The following is a 21,059-nucleotide window of genomic DNA, read 5'->3' on the forward strand; positions in this document are numbered from 1 at the left end:
TTGAAGAAAAATGATTAACGAACTCAAAGACATAACAATAGAAACTACCCAAAATGAAATAAAGGAAAAAATAGTTTTAGAAACCGAAAAGTACACTAACGGAGTCAAACCCACAGAGTCCTTAAGAGCGGGGAAACAGGGAAATTTCTTTCTCTTTTTTTTTTTTTTTTGCTTATATAAGAAATATGTCTTTGTTATTTGAGATTCTGGAGTTGTTTACAATGCTGAATAATCTGAGGCTGAAGTCTCCTCTTCTCCATACAGCAGTTCATGCATCTGTTTGAGGAAATGAGATAAGAGGCAGCAGACTAGTTAGGAGATGATTGTGGTTTTGCAAGAGAAAAACAAAGAAGAGAAAATAACAGATTAGAGGAAGACTGACTTGATAACTCATTATATTCTTTCTTCGAATAAACAGTACTTGCCAACTATTTCTATGCAGAGACTGAGAGAGAAGACCAAAAGATGTATAAGAAAACTCACAACAGAGGGAGTTGACAAACAATGGCATCCCTTAGGCTGGAAAGCAAAGTATGGTATTGAAGAGTAGAATACCTCAGTACAAATGAGACACGTGCAACACTCCTGGGCATAGACATTGATAGAGTTTTTGATCACATAAAGTCAACTCTTAATAGAAATCATCACTATACAGTGACAAAAATCATAGAAAATCAAGGAGACACACTCGGGCAAGGTTCCTACCAAACAGCAGAGAATGTACTCTCCCAGGTAGCCAAGTAACAGGATGGTGATCCACCATGATGCACTGATGGAAAACAAAGGAGGTATGGCGTGGTTAAGAGAGTTGCCTGCTACTTAGAAACCAAAGGGTAAAAGGACTGAGGAAAGGCAAGTGGAGTTAGCAATCTTCCTTTTGACTTTCATCTTGTGTTTAAATGCAAATCCTTTTGATACATGTGGATAATTGGAAGAGAAAAAAAAAGATGAGGGCTTCTAAAAGCATATAGAGTGAAGGACTTGGAGGCTTAGATTGTTTTTCTCAATAGAATTGTCACTTGAGTGATATTTACAAGGATAGGGCAAAATAAAGAAAGACACAATGAAGGTGTGCACATTATTGTGGGGTTTGAGAAGGAGGAAGGGAGGAAGGAAGAAAGGAAGGGAAGGAAGGAAGGAAGGGAAGGAAGTGAAGGAAGGAGGGAGGATCTTTAGTTACTATGGAGCAGAGAGAGGAGAGGGAGAAAGGTCTAGTGCACAATTGCCAGTTCCATATGACCTCCCAACAAGCCCACTAATTTGTATTTGAGTAAGTGCAAACTTAATGATCAGTGTGATAGTATGAAGAGGTGGGGTTTTTATGAAATGATGATGTCATCTGAGATCCCAGATTAGAGACCTTATCAAGGAAGCTTGAAGGAACCCCTAGACCCTTTTTCCTTTCTGCCATGTCAGCTATCAGAGGAGCCATCTTGGAGGGAGAGAGTGAGCCCTCAGCAGACACTGAACCTGCTGGCCACTTGATCTTGGATGACCCAGTCTCCAGATCTATGAGAATTGAATCTCTATTATGTGTAAATTGGACAGTTTGTGGTATTTTGTTATAGCAACAGGAATGGGCTAAGACAGAGGATTATGTTAATTTTTCATTCTTAAAAATAGACTCTGGCATGAAAGTTAAGTATTGAAAGAATTTCCCCTCTCCTCTTTTCTCAGTAATGATGATAATGAGGAGGACAGAAGAGGAGAAAGAGAAGGAGAAGCTGTATTATGGTTTGGATGTAAGGTGTACCCCAAAAGCTCACGTAGGAGACAATGCAAGAAGGTTCAGAGGAGAAATGATTGGATTGTGAGAGTCTTAACCCAATCAGTGAATTGATCCCTGATGGGATTAACTGAACGTTGACTAGAGGCAGGTGGGGTGTGGCTGGAGGAAGTGGTTAATTGGGGCAGGGAAGATATTTGAGTAATAATGACCAAACCTGAACACATCTGATGAAAACTATGAACCCACATCCCGGAGGCGTTCACAATTCCCAAGCACAACAAGCATGAAGAAAATTGAACATCTAAAGCAAGGCAGGTCACAAACAAATTGCTTAAAACCACAAATTAAAAAACAAAAATCTTAAAAATAGTCAGAAAAGTTACATAGAGTGGAACAAATATAAAGATGACAGCAATTGTTTGTATGAAGCAAATGCAAACAAGGTAGTGGAGCAACAGCTTTAAGGGACTGAAAGAAAATCACAACTACAACTGCTCGCCTGAGACTTTCACTGGCGTCCCCAGGAATGATATCTTTAAAAAATTACAGCAAAATAAATCATTTCCAAACAAACAAAACTCAAGGAATCGATAATAACAAACATGAAGAATGTTCAAGGAAATCCTCTGACAGATAGAAAACGGCGGCATATATACCCAATGGAATTTCACTCGGCAATAAAAGAGAATAAAATCATGGCATTTGCAGGTAAATGGATGGCGTTGGAGAAGATAATGCTAAGTGAAGTTAGCCAATCCCCCCAAAAAACAAATGCTGAATGTTTTTTCTGATATAAGGAGGTTGATTCATAGTGAGGTAGAGAGGGGGAACATGGGAGGAATAGATGAATTCTAGATAGGGAAGGGGGAGGGAAGGAAAGGCTGGAGGCAGGGGATTAGCAAGGATGGTGGAATGTGATGGACATCATTATCCAAAGTACACGTATGAAGACACAAATTGGGTGTCAACCTACTTTATATACAACCAGACATAGGAAATATTGTGGTATATATGTGTAATAAGAATTGTAATGCATTCCACTGTTGTATATTTTTAAAAATAAAATCAATTAAAAAAAAAAAGAAAATGGTATCAGGTGGCGATGGGGATGTCTACACAAAACACAACATGGATGGCTACACAAAGCGTGACAGGCCAGTACCCTTCATGAACAAAGTCGAGAAACTTTGGTAAATGGGATCACAGAATTTGTAAAAAGGATAATACATCATGACCAAACAGAGTTTATCTGAGAACTCTAAAGTTGATTTAACTCTCAAAGAATGATTGATTTGATAACTTACCAAATCAATAAAGAAAAACCATGGGTCATCCCAATAATTGTTGGAAAAGTATTTGACTAAACTCAACAGCCATTCCTGATTGACTCTCAGCCAACTGGGCAAAAAGTGAACCTCCTCAACCTAACAAAGGGCATCTATAAAAGTTCTACAGCTATCACTATACTTAACAGTGAGTAGATTCACCCCTTTTCTCCTGAGATCCGGACAAGGCAAGGAGGTCTATTCTCTCACTCTCACCATGTCTATTCAATATTGTACTGGAAATTCTAGTCAGTGCAATAAGGTAAGCAAGAAACAAAAAGGATCAGAATTTCACATGAAAAAATGTAAAGTTATTTATTTGCAGGCAACATGACTATGTAGAAAGTCTAACTGAATTTACAAAAATCTCCTGGAACTAGGGGGTTTAGCAAGTTCACAGGTTACTACCAACAAGCAAATGGTAATCAAAATTTTATAAATTCATGATATTTAATAGCATCAAAAACATAAAATACAGATAAATCTGGCAAAAGATGGAAAAGACCTATATGGTCAAATGACACAACATTACTGAAAGAAATTTTAAGAAGACTTAAATCTATGGAAAGAGACACTTTGTTCAAGTGTCTCTTTGAGGACATCCAATATTGTGAAGATATTATTTCTCCCTAAATTGATTTATAGAGTCAACACAACCCCAGTCAAAATCCCAATGGACATTTCTTTAGAACTTGGTGAGATGATTCTAAAGTTCACATGGAAAACCAAATTACTTACAGTAGCCAAAACAACTTGAAAAAGAACACCAAAGTTTGAGCGCTGACACTGCCTGATTTCAAGACTTTCAAAGGCACAGTCCTCAAGACTATGTGGTATCCACATTTAAAAAGATAAACAGATCAAAGGGACAAAATAGACAGCCCAGGGATAGATCTACACATATACAGATAACCCAATTTTGATGAAGTTGCATAGGCAATGCACTGGAGATACATCGTCATTTCAAGAAATGATTTAAAAAAACACAATTGGATATCCCTATGCAAATAATAATGTTAATTATAATAATTGGATCCTTATTTTATATAAAATCATGTAAACTAAAATGAATCCCAGGCCTAAACTTAATGTTCTTAACTGCTTTATGTGTGAAACAACCCAAATTTCCACCAATTTTGGGAATGGATAAACACATAGTGTATACTGACAATTTTAGGGAGCAATAAACATGAGGGACTAGTAATATATGGAATATGTTATTGAATCTTAAAATAATTATGCCATTCTAGAAAATGAAAACTAACCTGTAGTGACAAAGAGAAAAAGAAAAAGAGACTTCCTAGGGACTGAAGGGAGGGGAAGAGATTAGAAGAAAAAGATAGGTGGATTGCAAAAGGACTCAAGAAATTTGTGCGCATAGATATATTCATGATCTTGATTATAGTGATGGTTTCATAGGTGTCTGCTTATGTCAAGACATCAGGTTTTATATTTTAAAAGTGCAATTTACTGTAGATCAATTTAAAAAAGTAAATTTAAAGGATGAAAAATTCTAATCTTTATTTCTTACATACATATGTGTTTCTCAAACTAATAAGCTACTTAAAACATTTATTGGCAACCTTTCTCTTGCATAATTATTTTAATTAATTTAAGCAGAATGAATAATTTATAAACTTGCAAATTGAAATTCATCCTTATTCTGTATATAATAATTATTGTTGGGAATGATATTGTTTTAGCCAGCTTTTTTGCGCTGGGAACAAAAGACCTGACAAGAATAATTATAGGAGGAGAAGTTTATTTTGATGCTTTGTTTATTTTGGTTTCAGAGGTCTCAGTGTCTGGATGGTCAACTTCATTCCTCAGGGCCTGAGATGAAGCAGGTGGAAGAGTATGGCAGAGGAAGCAGCTCAGGACATGGAACCAGGAAGCAGAGAGAGAGGGAGAGAGCTCCTACCAGGTACAAAATATATACCCCAAAGGCACGGCTGCAGGGACTCACCTCCTCCAGCCATATCCTCCCTGCCTACAGTTACCACCCATTAATCCCTATCAGGGGGTTAATGCACTGATTGGTTTAAGGCTCTCATAAGCCAATTATTTCACTCTGAACTTTTTTGCATTGTCTCACACATGAGCTTTTAGGGGTCACCTCATCTCTAACCCATAACAGATATTATACTAGAGACTGGAATAATATACCAGTCTACACATGTTTGAAAAAAATTATTTTTAAAATATATTATGTAAAAATGACAACTTTTTATTTTTTGCTTTAATTCCTGAGAATAAATGTGGAGAGATTGTATATTACTATAAAACAGCCTAGAAGATGGAGAGTGCTGATCTCCCCTCCTTTAGGGAGCCAGAGAGGTGAGAAGTGAGTGACCCAGAGACACTGTCCCAGCTCCCTCAGAAGTGAGGAGCCAAGGCCCCATAAGTGCAAAAAGGCCTGATTAATTCCCTGTGCTGATCTGTTCTCTCATGTCTTTGGTGCTGACAATAGGGCTAGGTGAGGGTGCTATTACAGGTAAAGCAGCTGAGATGTGGGACAGGCTGCTGTCCTTCACTTTAGGATTCAGTTTCCGTGTCTTACACTCTGTATTAGTTCCCTACTGCTGCTGTAACAACCTAGCCACAGTAGTGAAAACAAGACACATGTGTGATGGTACAGGTATGGTGGCTCAAAGTCAATGGGCCAGCCGAGCTGAATTCCTTCTGGAGGATCTTGGGGAGTCCTTGATTTGCCTTTTCTACCACTTGAAGGCTGCCCATGTTCTTTGGCTGGTGGCTTGGCATCATTCCAACCCCTACTTCCATGCTCACAACTCCTTCTCTCATTTGGACCCTCCTGGCTCTTTCACAAGGATCCTTGAGATGACTGGGCTATGGAGACAATCCAGACTAATCTCCATATCTCAAGAGCTTTAACTTAATCATATCTGTAAAGTCTCTTGCCATGTACGATAGCGTATTCTCAGGTTCCCAGGATGAGCACCTGGACATTTTAGGGGGAGAGGAGCAGTGTTCTACCGACCTCGCCCTCTGTTTGGACACTTTGATAGGGCCTCTGTCTAAAGTTATTCCCTGTTCTTTTACTACCCACCCTGAGAAGTCTTCATTTTCTCTGTAGGTCCAGGACAACCTAACACTTATCTTTCCATTTGTCCTAGTCTCTCTCTCTCTCTCTCTCTCTCTCTTCCCTTTTGGTGCTGGGAATTCTAAGGAAGGCTTTGCACATGCTAAGTAAGTATTCTACCTACCATCAACTTACACCCTAGCCTTTTAAATTTTGAGACAGTGTTGCCTAGGCTGGCCTTGAACTTGCCACTCTTCTGTTTCAGCTCCCTGAGTAGCTACAGGTGGCCCCTGTGTCTGGTTTACCTTTTTCTCTGAACCTCAGTCCTATGTTCCTTCATTTCCTCCTTCCCTCTCTTCTTTCTTTGCTCCCTCCCTCTCTCTCACCATCCCTCTAACTCTTCTTATTAAAATATCTGCTTTCCAGCAGGGCACAGTGTCACACACCTGTAATCCCAGGAATCGGGGAGGCTGAGGTAGGAGGATTACAAGTTCAAGGCCAGCTTCAGCAACTTAGTGAGACACTGTCTCAAAAAGGGCTGGGGATGTGGCTCCGTGGTAAAGGATCCCTGGGTTTAATTCCCAGTACCAAAAAAAAAAAAAAAAAAAAAAAAACAAGCAAATCTGGGTTTCTTTTATTTTCTTGTCCTGGTAATTCTATGTAATCTGATTTTCCATTTTTATTTTCCTCTGAAGGGGACAACGCAGGCTGCCCTCCTTAAGCACAGCAGTCTAGGATTATAACAAGCCAGACCAACACCAGTCCAAATCCAGTCTCTGATGCTTAGCAGTTTTGTGGCTTGGACAGCTATCTTGACCTTGCTAAGCAGCCTCAGTTTCCTCATCTGTGAAATGGAAGAAATAACACCCAGTTTGATGAAATGAGATGATGTGGAAAGTGTAATGAGCCAGTGACTGACCCATAGCAAACACTGAAAGCATTAGTTTCTTTCTCTCTCCCTTCCACAGACACAGGAAAGAAGGTGATTTGGTTCAGGACCAGAAACCAGGACCTCTCCCTGATGAAGCAGTCCCCCATTGTGGGTGGCCACCTATAGTTGCACAGCAATTCCTGGCTTGCCTATGTGACCTGAGGTCCCTGAGAGCCCTTGGGCTGGTGGTGACTATAAGCACTAGGGAATAGACACAGTAGCCCATCTGCTGTGGCCAAATCCCAGCTCTGCCAATACTGGCCATATGACTCTGGATAACATCCTTAACTTCTCTGTGCCTCAGTTTGCCCATCTGTTAAATGGAAATACTAAAATCACCAACCTCGGTGGGTGGTCAAGAGGAATACATGAGTTAAATCTGTAAGTACTTTTAAAAAGGCCCAGCACAGGGCTTGGGTTGTGGCTCAGTGGTGGAGCGCATGCCTAGCACGTGTGAAGCACTGGGTTCGATCCTCAGCACCACATAAAAATAAGTAAATAAAATAAAAGTATTGTGTTCATTTTTTTTAAAAAGGCCCAGCACAAATAACGCTACACATTTATTTAATAGATATTTGCTGAATACTCCTCTTGGCCCCAGGGTGGCTATGAGGAATGCTATGAATAGATGCTGCCTCTGTTCAATAGGTTAAGTGCACCTTAACCTCAGCCTCACTTCTTCTCTCTGTAGGCTTTTGTCTCCCCAGTACCCTCCTTATTGTCCAGCATCTTTCTTCTCAGGCCTAGCTGAGAGGAAAAGCACTCCCCATGGGAGGAATGTATCTGAGGACAAGCACAGTGTGTAGAGGAAGTGAATGGCCGTCCATGGTCTACACTGAGAGTGTCCCTGAGGAATTGACATTGGTCAAAACATGGGATCCTGTTGGAAGAACTTTGGGCTCATCTTTAGCCTGGCGTCAACCCTTTCTGCTTGGTTGCTGGTGCTGGGAGGGGGAAGGCTCCTGGGACTACAGTGTTAGGAAGAAAGGAGGGCTTTGGGGTTGCTGCCACACCTGTGCTGAGCTGACCAGAGGAGCACAAGGCCAGCCAGGTGCACTAGGCTCTAGACACAAGCATTTCTGTGCTCTCCTCACCAGCCCCAAAGCTGCCCTGCCTCAGCAGTGGCCCAGCAAAAAGGAGGAAGGAAAGGAATCCAACAAAGAAAGGTGCTGTGTTCTGATTCACCCACTGGGGGGAGTATTTTAACCAGAGAAGGCCCAGAGGAGGCACTCAGTGAGGACATTTGTGCTGTGGAGACAGGCAAGCTAGGACTTGTCCAGAGTCGCGCCCATAAGGACCCTCCTGGCAGGGGAACTTGTCACACTTCCTGGAGTACAACCCCGTGCTGTGCTTAAAGGGAATCTCAAAACAAACTTCCACATTAAAGAGCCAGAAAGGGGCCATACATCAAGCGTCTGATCCTGTTTTTAACACTTTAGAAATGTGAGAGCTGAGGAAGGAGGAGGGCTGACCTAGGCCATGTGGGTGGGCCAGGGCCAGGTCTCCTGACTTCCTGGCCTTGGCTCTTAGTTGCTCAGATAGACACCTTGCACTCAGGCGTGACCTGGGAATGTAGGTATGAACACATGTGTTTTATTACAAAATAAAATAGTTCGCATGAGAAAACTAATGTTGGCCTAGGGAAAGGAAGAAGTATATAGAGGCTCTACTCCTAGAGCTGGTGGGAGGCTCAATGGGGGAGGCACCCTGCCCGCACCCTGCGGCGAGTGTCCTAGGCAGCTTACCCTCGGCTTCACTCCTTCCCCTCGGTCAGCTTTCTGTTCCCAGCCCTCCTTAGGGATGCTTTCCCCCAGCACCAGGCCACCAGTCACTAAGTGGACCTGAGCCTCCCTCGGCTGTTCTTCATATAACTCTACTGGATACAATATTGTGCATGCGCTACATACATTTTGTTTTTGTTTACCATTATCTCTCCTCTAGGATATAAACTCATGAATTCAGGTTTACAATGTATCTATCCCCTGTACACAGAAGAGTGTCTGTTACTTAGAAGATGCTCCATAAAATTTGTTTAATTGACAAGTGAACGAAAGGCCACGCCTTCCAATCCCCATTCACTCGTAAAATGCAGTTATCATGAAAATCAAATAATGGATACAAACTCACTTTGCCACCTGTCAAGAATAAACAAATGAAAGGCACTATGTTAGATAAAGGGATTCTTGATGGTACCCACATAGAAACTGTTAGAAAAACCGGGACCTATGTCATATGTTGTGACAATAATTAAGTACTAATGGCACATAAAAATATACACATCTCAGCAGACACACATAAACTAGGAGTGCGTGCCATCCTGGCTAAGACTGGAAGGAAATAGCTGATTTGCAGAAATGCAAGATTGACCTAGAAATGAATGAAGCTTTCATTGTTTACCAAAGTTGCCGAGCAATAATACAAAGAAAAACCAAAAAATTGGAAAACAAAGAGCAGGCAGAAAAGAAGGCTGGTACATAAATTGTAAACCCCAAAACCCTGCTTCTTCCTAAGGGTGGGACATGAATACAGACACTTCTACCCACCAATGATGGATGCACAGGGAAACCTGATCCCCGGTTCCAGCATGGCAGGGCTACGCAGTCTCAGGGTTGCTCAAGCCGCAAACAGTCCATGATTTAGGGACGAGAACTTTCCACAAGGGGGCTTTCAATCAGAAGCCAGACTCCAATTCTAAATTAACATTTAAAATTTTTTCCCTCCGCCTTGTAGTTTTGTCAATTGTAAGTCAATAGGAAATTCAATGAGTCTGACTTTCAGTGTATCCCGATTTTTCAGCAGCAGAAGAAACACACACACACACACACACACACTAAGAAATGTGAAGCAAATTCTAAATAAAGGTAACCCCGATGAGATTGAGACAACTGGGACCCATTTTGGGAAGCTGACCTCAAAAAGACAAGACATACGGTGTTCCACTCAGGAGTCTTTTCCCCCTTAAAAAGAAAGCAGAGATCTCATATGCTTGCCAATGATCTGGAAAGCTAAGCGTGCCTTGGAATGGTTATGTGCCTTGGGTCCGTCTTTAGAAAGTGTAGAGGCCACACTATTGGCAATCACTGAATGCTCTCAAGGCAATCAAGGACGGGTTTTCAAGGCCCTGGCTTCCTGGTCAAGACATTCCCTCCTCTGCCCGACCGCTCCTGCCTGCAGCAGAGGGCCCTGCCCAATGGGGAGAGGCCGCTGGGCTTTTACTTTCCTTCCAGCCTCTGCAAAGGATGCAGTGACTGATTTTCCAACCCAAAGAAGACAAAAACTTGGCCAGAATTGTAAGGGTCAGGCTCCTCCAAGGAGTGAGAGGATATGACTGGACCACCACGATTAGACCTAAAGAGATTGTCGAGAAGTCACTTCAGAAAAGAGGTGTCTGCAGGGGGCTTGCCTAGGAGAGAGAGGTGAAGCAACAGGAGCCCCAAACTTTCAGGAAGAGTTGAATTCTCAGGCTGGTTGTGGAGTTTTGCAATCTCGGACAAGCTGCTGATCTCTCTGGAGCTCCATCAGTTCATCTGTAAAATGAGCATGAGTCACTTCTGCCCCCAACCACTTGCTGATTTTAAGGAAAGAGTAGGCAGGAAAGAGTCCAGAAACAGTTAACACTGGAGACTGACAAATAGTCATAATAAGGAGTGTTCTACCCCCTGCAGTGAGAATGCAGTATAACAGCTGCTATTTTTGAGTCTGTACTTGGCGCCATGTTTTTCCATCTATGTGTTCCAAACCTTCTAGTTAAAATTCTCCCCACTTTACACAGGGGGATCTGAGAAGCCGAGAGGGCGAGCGATCCTCCAAAGTCCATCAACTATTAAAAGGCAAAGCAGGGATTTGAACTCTGATGTGTCCAGCTCTGAGAACCTCTAGACCAGAGGTTCTGTAATGAAGAGGAAAGGGGCAAAATGGTGCATTAAGAGTTGACTTAAAACAAAAGAAGTTGATAGCAGAAAATTAAGAGGGTTTCTGAGGGAGACTGCTAAAGCTTTGTTTTATTTAATTTTGAAATGAGGAAGGGTTCTCCTGGTATTGGCAGGACTCAGCAGTGGGGGTGGGTAGTAGGGAAGGAGCTGAGGCCCAAAACAGGTGCGGAGCCTCTGGAGCCCTGTGCGTGCAGGGCTGGTGGGAAAGGGTGTCCCTATGTCCCTGGCCTAGGGCCTGAGAAAGCCAAGTGAGCACAGTCAGGGCTGGATTTCCAAGAAGAGTTGCAAAAACAGGTATGGAATGTGATTCCACCTCTGGCCTCTGCTTGGTTCCCGTGTTACAGTGAGAGTTGTAGCGCAGCCAGGAAAGGACAGGTTGCATCCTCCTCCAGTGGAACTCAGCAAGGCGATGACGTGAGTGGCATTTTCATTTTGCATATCCATTTTCTTATTGGCACCATCATCACTTATTTCTCTCTCTAATTATTTTAAATTCCTCCCTCTCTAGTTTCTCTCTCTTCTTTGACTTTTCAAGCCTCCGTATTTCACACGTGCAATTCCTTCCTTCTCTCCTGCCCGCTGCCTCTCCACTATGCTGACACACTGTATCAGTGAATCCCTCAACTGTGTCCTATCTAACTTTTTTTTATTCATTGCATGATTTATTTTTAGCTTGAAACAACTGCATCCTAAAAATGGAGCTCCTAATGAGACAAGGGGTGGGCAGAGCTATGTAAGGTATCTGGGGCTTGGCCTCCCAGCCTCCCTGCCTGGCTCTTACTTTATGCGCATGTGTGCAAGAGTCTTGGCTCTTTGTCCTGAGCCCAAGATTACACAGCTCCTGGGACCCAAGGAGGTCAGGAGAGATCACCTTCTCCCTGCTCCCTACTTGGCTCACCAAAGCCTTCAAGAGTCTTCCATCCTTTCTCCTGCACACAATATTTTGGGGAAGCAGAAACAAAACTCTTCCCAATGAAGAGAACTCACCTGCTTGTTGTGGGGGTCTATCTACTGTCCTCCTGCAGGGCAGAAGAGGGGCTTAACTTCCCCACCTATGATGGCAAGGACCGGGTGGTGAGCCTTTCTGAGAAGAACTTCAAGCAGATTTTGAAGAAATACGACCTGCTCTGCCTCTACTACCACGAGCCAGTGTCTTCAGATAAGGTGGTGCAGAAACAGTTCCAACTGAAGGAGATTGTGCTGGAGGTGAGTCCACAGGGTGGGCGGAACACCCTGATGTAAACTGGGTGGGGGCGTCTATCCAGGGCTTGGGATGTGGGAATGAGGGTGCAGGGAAGGGATACTGAAGTCTGTTGCATTTTTTTTTTTTTGTATCCTATAAAATGAAGATGTTCTTGCTGCAAAGCAGGGCGGGGGTGGGGCTGTGAACAAGGAGGGATGGGTCTAAACTCTCAAAGTAGAGGGGACTGAGCATGTGGCACAACACTGGACTGATCTAAAGTTTTCAAATCGTGGTTCTCTTATTCTTGTTATCTCATCCACTGTTCTTCCAAAAGAATGTTCAAACTATTATTAAAACTGTTGGCTGAAAAATTTGGGGGCTGCTTGTAGGTTTCATTCGACGTTCCAATTCCCCACTCTTTGCTCCCTCAAGTCTCCCCTAGATCCTGCAGAAAGAAGACTCATTCGACCTTGCCTCTCTTCCGGGGTCAGATGGAGAATGTCACTAAATGGTTTTTCTCTCTGATTCGTTTTTAGGCAGCACTACAGAGTGTGGATGTGTGAGCTTCATGTTCATTAATGGGGACTTGTTTCTTTCTCAGAAAGTTCTTGGTGTGAGCTTAGGGAAGATGCTGAAGTCACTTCTTATTTTATCTGCATTACGTGGCCTGCTGGTAACCTGGCACTGGGGCCACTTCCAATCCTTTGCCAGGACCCTAACAACTGTCCTGCAGCACCCCCTGCAGAGCTAAAGACTTTCACCCTTTAAGAGCACCCAGGCTGCCAGGCATCCTAGAAGACACCAAGTGTCCCCCCAGTCCCCAGTCTGTTGAAAGAGCTATTTGATAATTCTAAAGTTGATTAGCCAGTGCAGATAGGGAGCTCAGGTTAATCAAATACCTTGATTAACAGAATTAGCACAGAGAACCCATGTGGGCTTAAATTCTCAAAAAAAAAAAAGTTACTGACTATAATAAAATTCAGCAAAACTACCCTAAATGCATCCAAATAGGTTGGAAGATTTATAAAGCCCTTCAGAATTCTAAGTGTCTCCTGGTCATCAGAGAGCGCTGGTGTTTTAAAAATATCACCACTACCATCACTACCATTGCATTTTCCCTCAGGCTCCACCCTGGGGGCTGAATGTGCAAGTTCAGTTCTCTCTGGTTTGGAAGGGAAGAGAAAGCAGGGCTGGTGATTAGGTCCTTTGTACTACAGAAATGGGAAAATCACAGGCTGGAAAAGAACAGGACAGGGATCGTGGCTGCTTCTGAGCCCATGAAATCAGCACTTACACTGTCATCTCCATCTCTAACTGCCGTGCTCAATTACTGACAGACATTTTTATGAAAAAGTTAATTGAAGGCATAAGGATTCTACAGTATATGCTCATCACTGTCCAGTTAGCCTAGACCTAGAAACGAATGCCTATAGGTGGCCACACAAGCCATGGCACGCCTTTCTGATTCCTATCATATTAAATCGTATGCGTGTACATATACATGTGTGTATGACTATATGTGTGATTCCCTATCATGTTTAATTAAACATATGTATATGTGTGTGTGTATATATATGTATGTATGTATGTGTGTGTGTGCATGCGTGTGTGTGAGTGTGTGTGTGTGTATACCCCAAGTATGTACCTCCCCAACAACTTAAGTTCTGGACCCCAGTTCAAAATCATGAGAAGGGGCTTCCTCTGGGCTCCCCATCCTTCCAGACACCTTTGATCCAAAAGTACATCTTCCTGCATAGGTGCCAGGCCTGGGAGAGACAGATGAAGGGATGTTCAGCACAGGAGCTAGCCTGATATTTCTTAAGCACCTAGAGCAGTAATAGGGCATGATTAGGGGAACTTGCTGCCAGAGCTCTGGATTTAAGTTCTGGCTTTGCCTCTGTTAGGCACATGACATAGAGAAGGTTACTTAATTTCTTGGAGCCTCATTTTCTTATTGGTAAATATGGAAGAAATAATAACTCTTATACAGGCCTAGGGAAGGTTAATAATAATTAACATTTATGGACTGCTTACTGTGTGTAGGGACTGTTCAAAGCACTTTGTATGCATTAACTGATTTAATCTTTACAATAAATGTGTGAAATAAACACAGTTACTGTCCTCTTCTGTGGATAGGAAAATGGAGGCACAGCTTCCATTTCCCAATTGCCCAATGTCACCCAGCTAGTGCACATAAAGGTAGGCTTAACCCCTACACGGCACAACTCCAGGAGTCCATGAGACAAAGTGCAAAGCAGCTGCTGGACACCCCGCAGCCATCTGCCTTAAACAGAGTTGCTCAGCTCGCCTGCATCGCCTTTAGAATCCCATAGCCCTGATCCCCGGCTCATGCAAAAGCCCAAAGCAGGGAGGTGGCCCTACTCCCTTGCAATGGTGCAGGGAGGACATGCCTTCCTGGAGGTGCCTGTCAGTTCTTAGTTCTGGTTTTCAGAATCTAGGACAAAAATGGCTCCAGAAATCCCATTGGTGAAATGATAGGGTGGATATGAATGAGCCTTTAAGTTTTCTTCTTGGTCAAAGCAACTCTTCTTAATTCTCTAAACCCCAGATTTACACTATGCAAGATATTCTTCCAGCTCCAGAGCGGGGGCTGTTCAGCATATGGAGGGACAACAGGAGGCCCCAGCTCCCTGTCCACAAGGCAGTGTGGCGTTGGCTATGGCATGGCCACCGAAGAACAGAGGGGGGCTCGTTTCCTCCCAGTGGTGTAGGAAGGTCACGTCCCATGATGTTATTGTAACCTGGTGTGACTTAGTACATAACACACACACACACACCTGAAACATGAGTTTCATGGGACAATACTTACCCTTACTTGGGGCATCCTTGAATTTTTAAAAAATTCTTTTAGATTTTTAGTCTGTTCTATTTTACTTAAAAAAATATTGATCCCAACCTATTAAATTGGATTCATTCTGCCATCTCCAGTTTGAAACACCTGAGTAATGTTTAAGGATTGAAATATAGGGATTAGATGTTCATAACTAATCATGGAAAGGCCATCTGGTTCTGGTAAAAATCCAAAGCTACTATGGTCAGACATATATGATTTGTCCACTGCTCTAAAGCACCACACCAAGGAAAAGACCCAGAAACAGTTCCACCCACAGAGGAGGGGAATCACTGCCTAGGGAGGGGCCCTTGAAATGCTGCGTTATTTGTGCATCTGCAGGTTCTCTATGCTGGGCCCTGGTGTAGATGCTGTGGACACAGGGAAAACAACTCAATTGGCTCACAGCCTAATACAGAAGAAGACATGCAAACAAAAGGCCGCAGTGTTGTGGGTCACTAGAACAACAGAGCAATTTAGAGCAGTCCCCCCCTTGCTGATGAGGATACACTCCAAAGACCCTCAGTGGATGCCTAAAATTGCAGATGGTACCTAGACTTACATATACTATGTTTTTTCCATAGCTATCTGGATACCCATGATAAAGTTTAATTTGTATATCAGGCACATTAAAAGATTAACAACAATGACTAACAATAAAATAGAACAGTTATGGCAATACACCATAATAAAAGTTATGTGAATGTGGCCTTTCTTTCTCAAAATATCTTATTGTATTGTATTTACTCTTTTTTTTTTCTTTTCTAATTAACTAAAGAACTTTCACCTTTTTACTTAAAGGAAGCAGTTTATGGCAATTGTTTGATATATAAAAATTGTAAGCAACACTAATCTTGCACCTTGGAGGCATTATTAAGTGAAATAAGGATTACTTGAACACAAGCACTGTGATATTGCTACCACAACAGTCGACCTGATAACTAAAAAGGCTACCAAGTAACTAATGGGCAGGTAAGCCATACAACATGGATACACTGAACAAAGGATTGATTCTCACATCTTGGATAGAATGGAGCAGAATGACACGAGATTTCATCACTGTACTCAGAATGGCACACAATTTAAAACTTATCTGTTGTTTGTTCATGGATTTTTTTTTAACTTAATATTTTGGGTTCTCAGTTGAGGGCCAGGAGTAACTGAATCCAGGGGAACTGGAAACCATGGAACTGGAAAACATAGATAAGAGGGACCTGCTGAGTAAGGTTTTCCAGGAGTGCAGAGGAAAGAGGAAGAGCTCCAGTCTTTTGGGGGAGAGGTGGACATGATAGGGAAGAACTTATTTCATTTCGTGAAATAAGAATTTATTGGGTAGGGGAGAGGACAGAGAGAGCAAAGATTCCAACAACTCTCAACTATTTTTCCACCTGCTAGCTTTTTCCTTCTTTGAGATAAGATTTCTAGCCCTACCTGTCAAGTCCTTCTGGGAGAGGCGGCCCTTTAGGATGTTAGCAATCACGTACACCTCCCTAGGACTGAATCTGAATTCTGTCCTAAAGACAAGGTTTGACAAGAAGAGAGGAAGGGAGAGACTATATCGTCATTAAAAGCTTAGCAGGAAAAGGGCAAGTTCAATGTCACCAGGAGGCACCAAACTCAAACTTTGCCTTCAGATCTGGCCAGGGTCAAGTGTTTGAGGTCCCAGGGTTGGTACATGATATATAGTTCTATATACAGGTGTGTTATACCTGCTTGTTGAGTGAATGCATGGAAAGTCAGAACTCAAAAGAAACTTTGGAATCATCTGGATTGTTTTGAACTCCCCACTTCCTAGATATGGCCTTGACTTTAACAGCTGGTAAGCCAAATTTCTGGTTGGGCCTGCTTCATCGAGAAAATAGCATATGATCTTTAGAAATTTCAGAAAAAGAAGAATAGTAGAAAAGTAGAATAGTAGAAAAGAATAAAGGAAGCCATAGGGGAACTAAAAGTAATCTTCTGATAGATTTCTTTCTGGTATTTTTCAAGAATAAATATACATTTTTGAACTAGGATTATATCATCTATACAGTTTTATTTTCCGCATTTAAAATTTCCCTGTATTGGGAGTATGTCATTAGTTTTTTAACCGTTGTACACATAATGTTAATGCTAATATAGTATATGCATATCACCATGCATACTTTAAAAAAAATTTTATTTTTATTTTTTCTGGTACCGGAGATTGAACCCAGGGGTGCTTTACCTCTGAGCTGCATCCCCAGCGCGTTTTTATTTTTTATTTTATTTTTTTATTTTGAGACAGGGTCTCACTGAGTTGCTGAGACTGGTCTTGAACTTGCGATTCTCCTGCGTCAGTCACCAGAGTTATTGGGATTACCCAGCTACCATGCACACTTTAAATGTCACTTCCCTGTGTTTGGATCCTGACACAATTTTCAGGGTTTCAGAAATCTTTATCTATTTAGATTTTCATTATTGTTTTCATGAACATTTCTTTGATTTCTAGCTAGCCTGATTTTGTAATATCATTATTTGCCATTTTTGTATTTAATTTATTTTTCTATGCCTTTTCCCTGTTTTTCTATTGGGGCATCAATAATAATCAGAAAGGGAGTTTCTAATTGTTTTCAACGCTGTCTCCTGCAGCCTTAGAGAGGGTAGTAAGTTTATTCACACTACAGCAACCAACTCCTGGTAGCATTAAGAGGCTCAGAGACTCAAGAGCCAGAAATGAGCAGTGAACGGGCTTCCTCTTTTTTGCTTCGTTTTCTACTTCTTCTTTCTCCTTGAAACTGCTGTGCAAGCTGCTGCTCCTATCATGTCCTATAAACACCTCCAGAAAAAGTCCCCCAACATCACTAGTCTTCTCTCAGGTTGAAATGCTTAAGAGATGGTGCACTCCAACCTGGGCTTCTAAATCAGACAGGCCTGGGTTCCATGCCCAAGAAAGAAGCCTCAGCATTCAGATCATCTATAAAGTGGAGATAATCCTGTTGATGTGAGGACTGAGTGAGGTTGCATGGCAAGAGCACAGCTTCTGCCACACAGAAGGGACTTAATAAATACTGGCTCGTTTCAGTCAGGATTTGCAACACAACCCAGCCTAACTCCATCAAGCTGAGATGGGCACGTGTTGCCATTTTGCCTACACAGCAGCCAGCTAAGCCCCAGAGAGGAGGAATGCCCTGTGCCTGATCACGGACTCTTGAAGATCCCCTTCTGATCTCCACGGCTTTGCTGAGCCTGAGTCAGATGCATGTGGCAACCTTGTCAACACTCTTTATTAAATTAGCCCTTCTACACTTTCAGCCATGGTTTCATCTCCCTCCCTTTGAGATGTAATTCCACTTGACTGCTCACTTCTCTTCTAAGTCCTTCTAACTTACTCTTTCTCCCCCTGGAGACACATGTTAAGATTTCTCCCTCCAGATTGTCAGCCTCCTGAGAGCAACCTCAACTCATAAGCAATTCAATAGTAAGGGAAGCAAAACAGCAGCAACCCCCCAAACTGAATCAAGTTCACATTGGGCAAGGAGGATCAAGGAAAATGCCTGAGAAGCAGAAGTACAATGGAGTGAATGAACTGGTTATGTGAAACAGTCAGGAGTCCCAGCTGGCTGTGTTTAAGCAACATGGCACCCACAGGATGAGTTTCCAAGAGTTCCTGAAATGGGAACACCATCTGCCAATGACCTAAACCAGCAAGGGGGAATTGTTTACTTCTTTTTCTCCTTCTACCTTCACATAGATCTCATCCTTGATTCCAAAGCCCATATCTTTTCTCTCCATCACTCCTCTGCTAGGAAAAAAGAAAGGAAAAATAAAAAAAAAAGTTTTTCCTGGCAGGTTTCCTACTTATATAGAAAAATAATTTATGACCATTTTATACTTTCTCCAGAAGGAAAGGAGGAAGGCGATCTGAGAGCTCAGTTTTAGACAATTTGGGTGCTTTCTGTTTTGAACTCACATATATTAAATTTAAAGTTGATGCTATTAACTGAGTGTATGTATTTAGAGAGGGTGTGGGAGGTGGGGAATAACTAAATAGACCAACTGGTAACATTTATTGGACTGAGGCAAGTCCTAGGTTTTTTCCCTCAGTCAAGTTAGTGCTTTGGAACATGAAAATACATACTATGAATCCTGAATAGAAATATTCATTCATTCATCAAATATTCATTGCCCTCAGCAAACACACCACAATCTTAGCATGATAAAATGAATGAAAGAGTGAACCTATGGATGATAAACCAGCAACACTTTCTATATTGTGAATATTCGAAGCTTATTTGTTTTGGGTGAGCAAGGTCCATTGGACTGACAGGCCTGGGGCTTGGCACAAAGAGAGCTATATCATCTTGATAGTCAGACAAAAGGTTGACCAGCTTCTCGATAGGCAGCAGTTAGAGTTTGAGGTCTGGAGCTATCTTTCAGTGTCCCCTCTGTGGGGACACCTATTCTTCCTGTTTAAGAAGGTCCCACTTTAGCTCACCATAGAGAAGCTATGGGGACTCTTCTGTCATCCAATCAGAACGTTCATAGATTCACTCTACTAAAGCCTCTTGAGTGTTAATGGCAGGAAACAACTTATCCATAGCAAGAAAAATTACCATTAAGACTAATTTCCCCGTGCTGGGATGCAGGTTACTTTCTAATAATTTTTAGCACAGATGATCCATTAGGCACTATAGGAAGGATGAGGCTGGTTCTATCATCCACAGCAGAATCCAGAATCAGAATCTCATGCAGTGTAGGCCTCTGGGTTCTGCAGCTATTAGGTGAATCTCCTGATACCTCTGCTCTCAGGCTATGAGGGTCCCTAACAGCTAAGCTCCCTTCTTTGTGCAAATCTCAGTCCCTAACTGATCTGTATATCTGTGCAAACCAATCTTTAGCTGGGAGTGACTATGGCCTTTTCACAATCTGCAATGAGCCCAGCATCATTGACAAGACTCTCTAGAGTACTTGAACATGGTTGTCATTGTGTGTCCAACCTCAACTGAGGTAGCTGTGATTGGGAAAAGCAGACAAATGGACATCAGAGGACCTGAATTCTCTCCCATTTACTTGATATGCAGCAAGCCAAAAAGACTTACCTCCTCATATTCTTGCATAAAATCAACCATATCATTTATGTCAATGAATTAAGAAAATTCAATGAAAACAAAGGAATAAGAATGTCATTTAAAACTATAAGAAGCTGTACAAGAGTTAGGTATTCCTGTTTTTTTGTATGTCAATTGCTGTTGAGGAAATTCATCTATGTAGAATGCCTGAGTACTTGAAATATAGCAATATAGCTGGTGTTTACCAAATAGGGTTTTCCTTTATCTGTCATCGAACTTTCAAGCATGTTGTTGGCCAATTTCAGTAGTTCTCAACTTTGCATACTGGGATCACCTAAAGAGTTTTTAAAAATACTGATTCCTGGACCTTATTCCCCCTAGACACTGCTTTAACTGCACAAGGAGTGATGCCAGACACTATAATTTTAAAACTCCCTGGGTGATTCTAATGTATGGCCAAGTTTAAGGACCACTTGAGCCTCGGTGCTGAAAATATAGACCTCAAGCCAATCGTAGTGACATTGCCTGAGAACATGCTAAAAATGAAGAACCCCAGGTCTCATCCCAGAAACAGGATTACATTTAAATGGGTTCCCTAGATGACAAGGTCCATTCCAATTTGCAAAGCACTATACAGATCTACAGGGTTGGAAAGATTTTTTTTCAGATGACTGGATCGTGTTGCACCTGTTGGACCTTTGGTCTTCTGACTCTCCTGAGTGATATTAAGACCTGTCATCATTCCTCTGATTTAAAGGAGGGCTGAGATAATAAATTGGGTCTGAGATTACAGGGATCCGGCTTTATTCTGGGACTCGGCCAGACCTCCCAGGGTTCTCCCACTGATTCTACAGTCACACAGTTAGAAATTTGTATGTTGAGCCTCCTTAAAAGGAAATGGTCTGGGTACTCGAGAAATCTTGTGCTCTTTGGGAGCTTTCCTATTGAATTTCCTAGTTTTTCTAAGACCAAATCAGAAAGTGCCCTTCTAAGTCTCAGTGGGTCCAGGATTCACCTTAGAAAAGGGAAGACATG

At 42.1% G+C, this 21,059-nt stretch overlaps 1 protein-coding gene across 1 annotated transcript in view; it reads left to right on the top strand.

Annotated features, from left to right (window-relative positions):
• Positions 1-11,754: 11,754 nt before the first annotated feature.
• The window catches only part of Casq2 (calsequestrin 2), a 61,652-nt gene continuing 52,347 nt past the window's right edge, over positions 11,755-21,059 (top strand). Inside the window, exon 1 of the mRNA XM_046458319.2 lies at positions 11,755-12,166. Within this exon, the coding sequence (XP_046314275.1) occupies positions 11,933-12,166 (234 nt within the window). The 5' untranslated portion in view covers positions 11,755-11,932. The remainder of the gene's footprint in view (positions 12,167-21,059) is intronic.

Source organism: Marmota monax, unplaced genomic scaffold (genome assembly GCF_021218885.2).
Source record: "Marmota monax isolate L192 unplaced genomic scaffold, Marmota_monax_Labrador192_F-V1.1 WCK01_AAM20220418_F8-fsc00087, whole genome shotgun sequence".
Lineage (NCBI taxonomy): Eukaryota > Metazoa > Chordata > Mammalia > Rodentia > Sciuridae > Marmota > Marmota monax.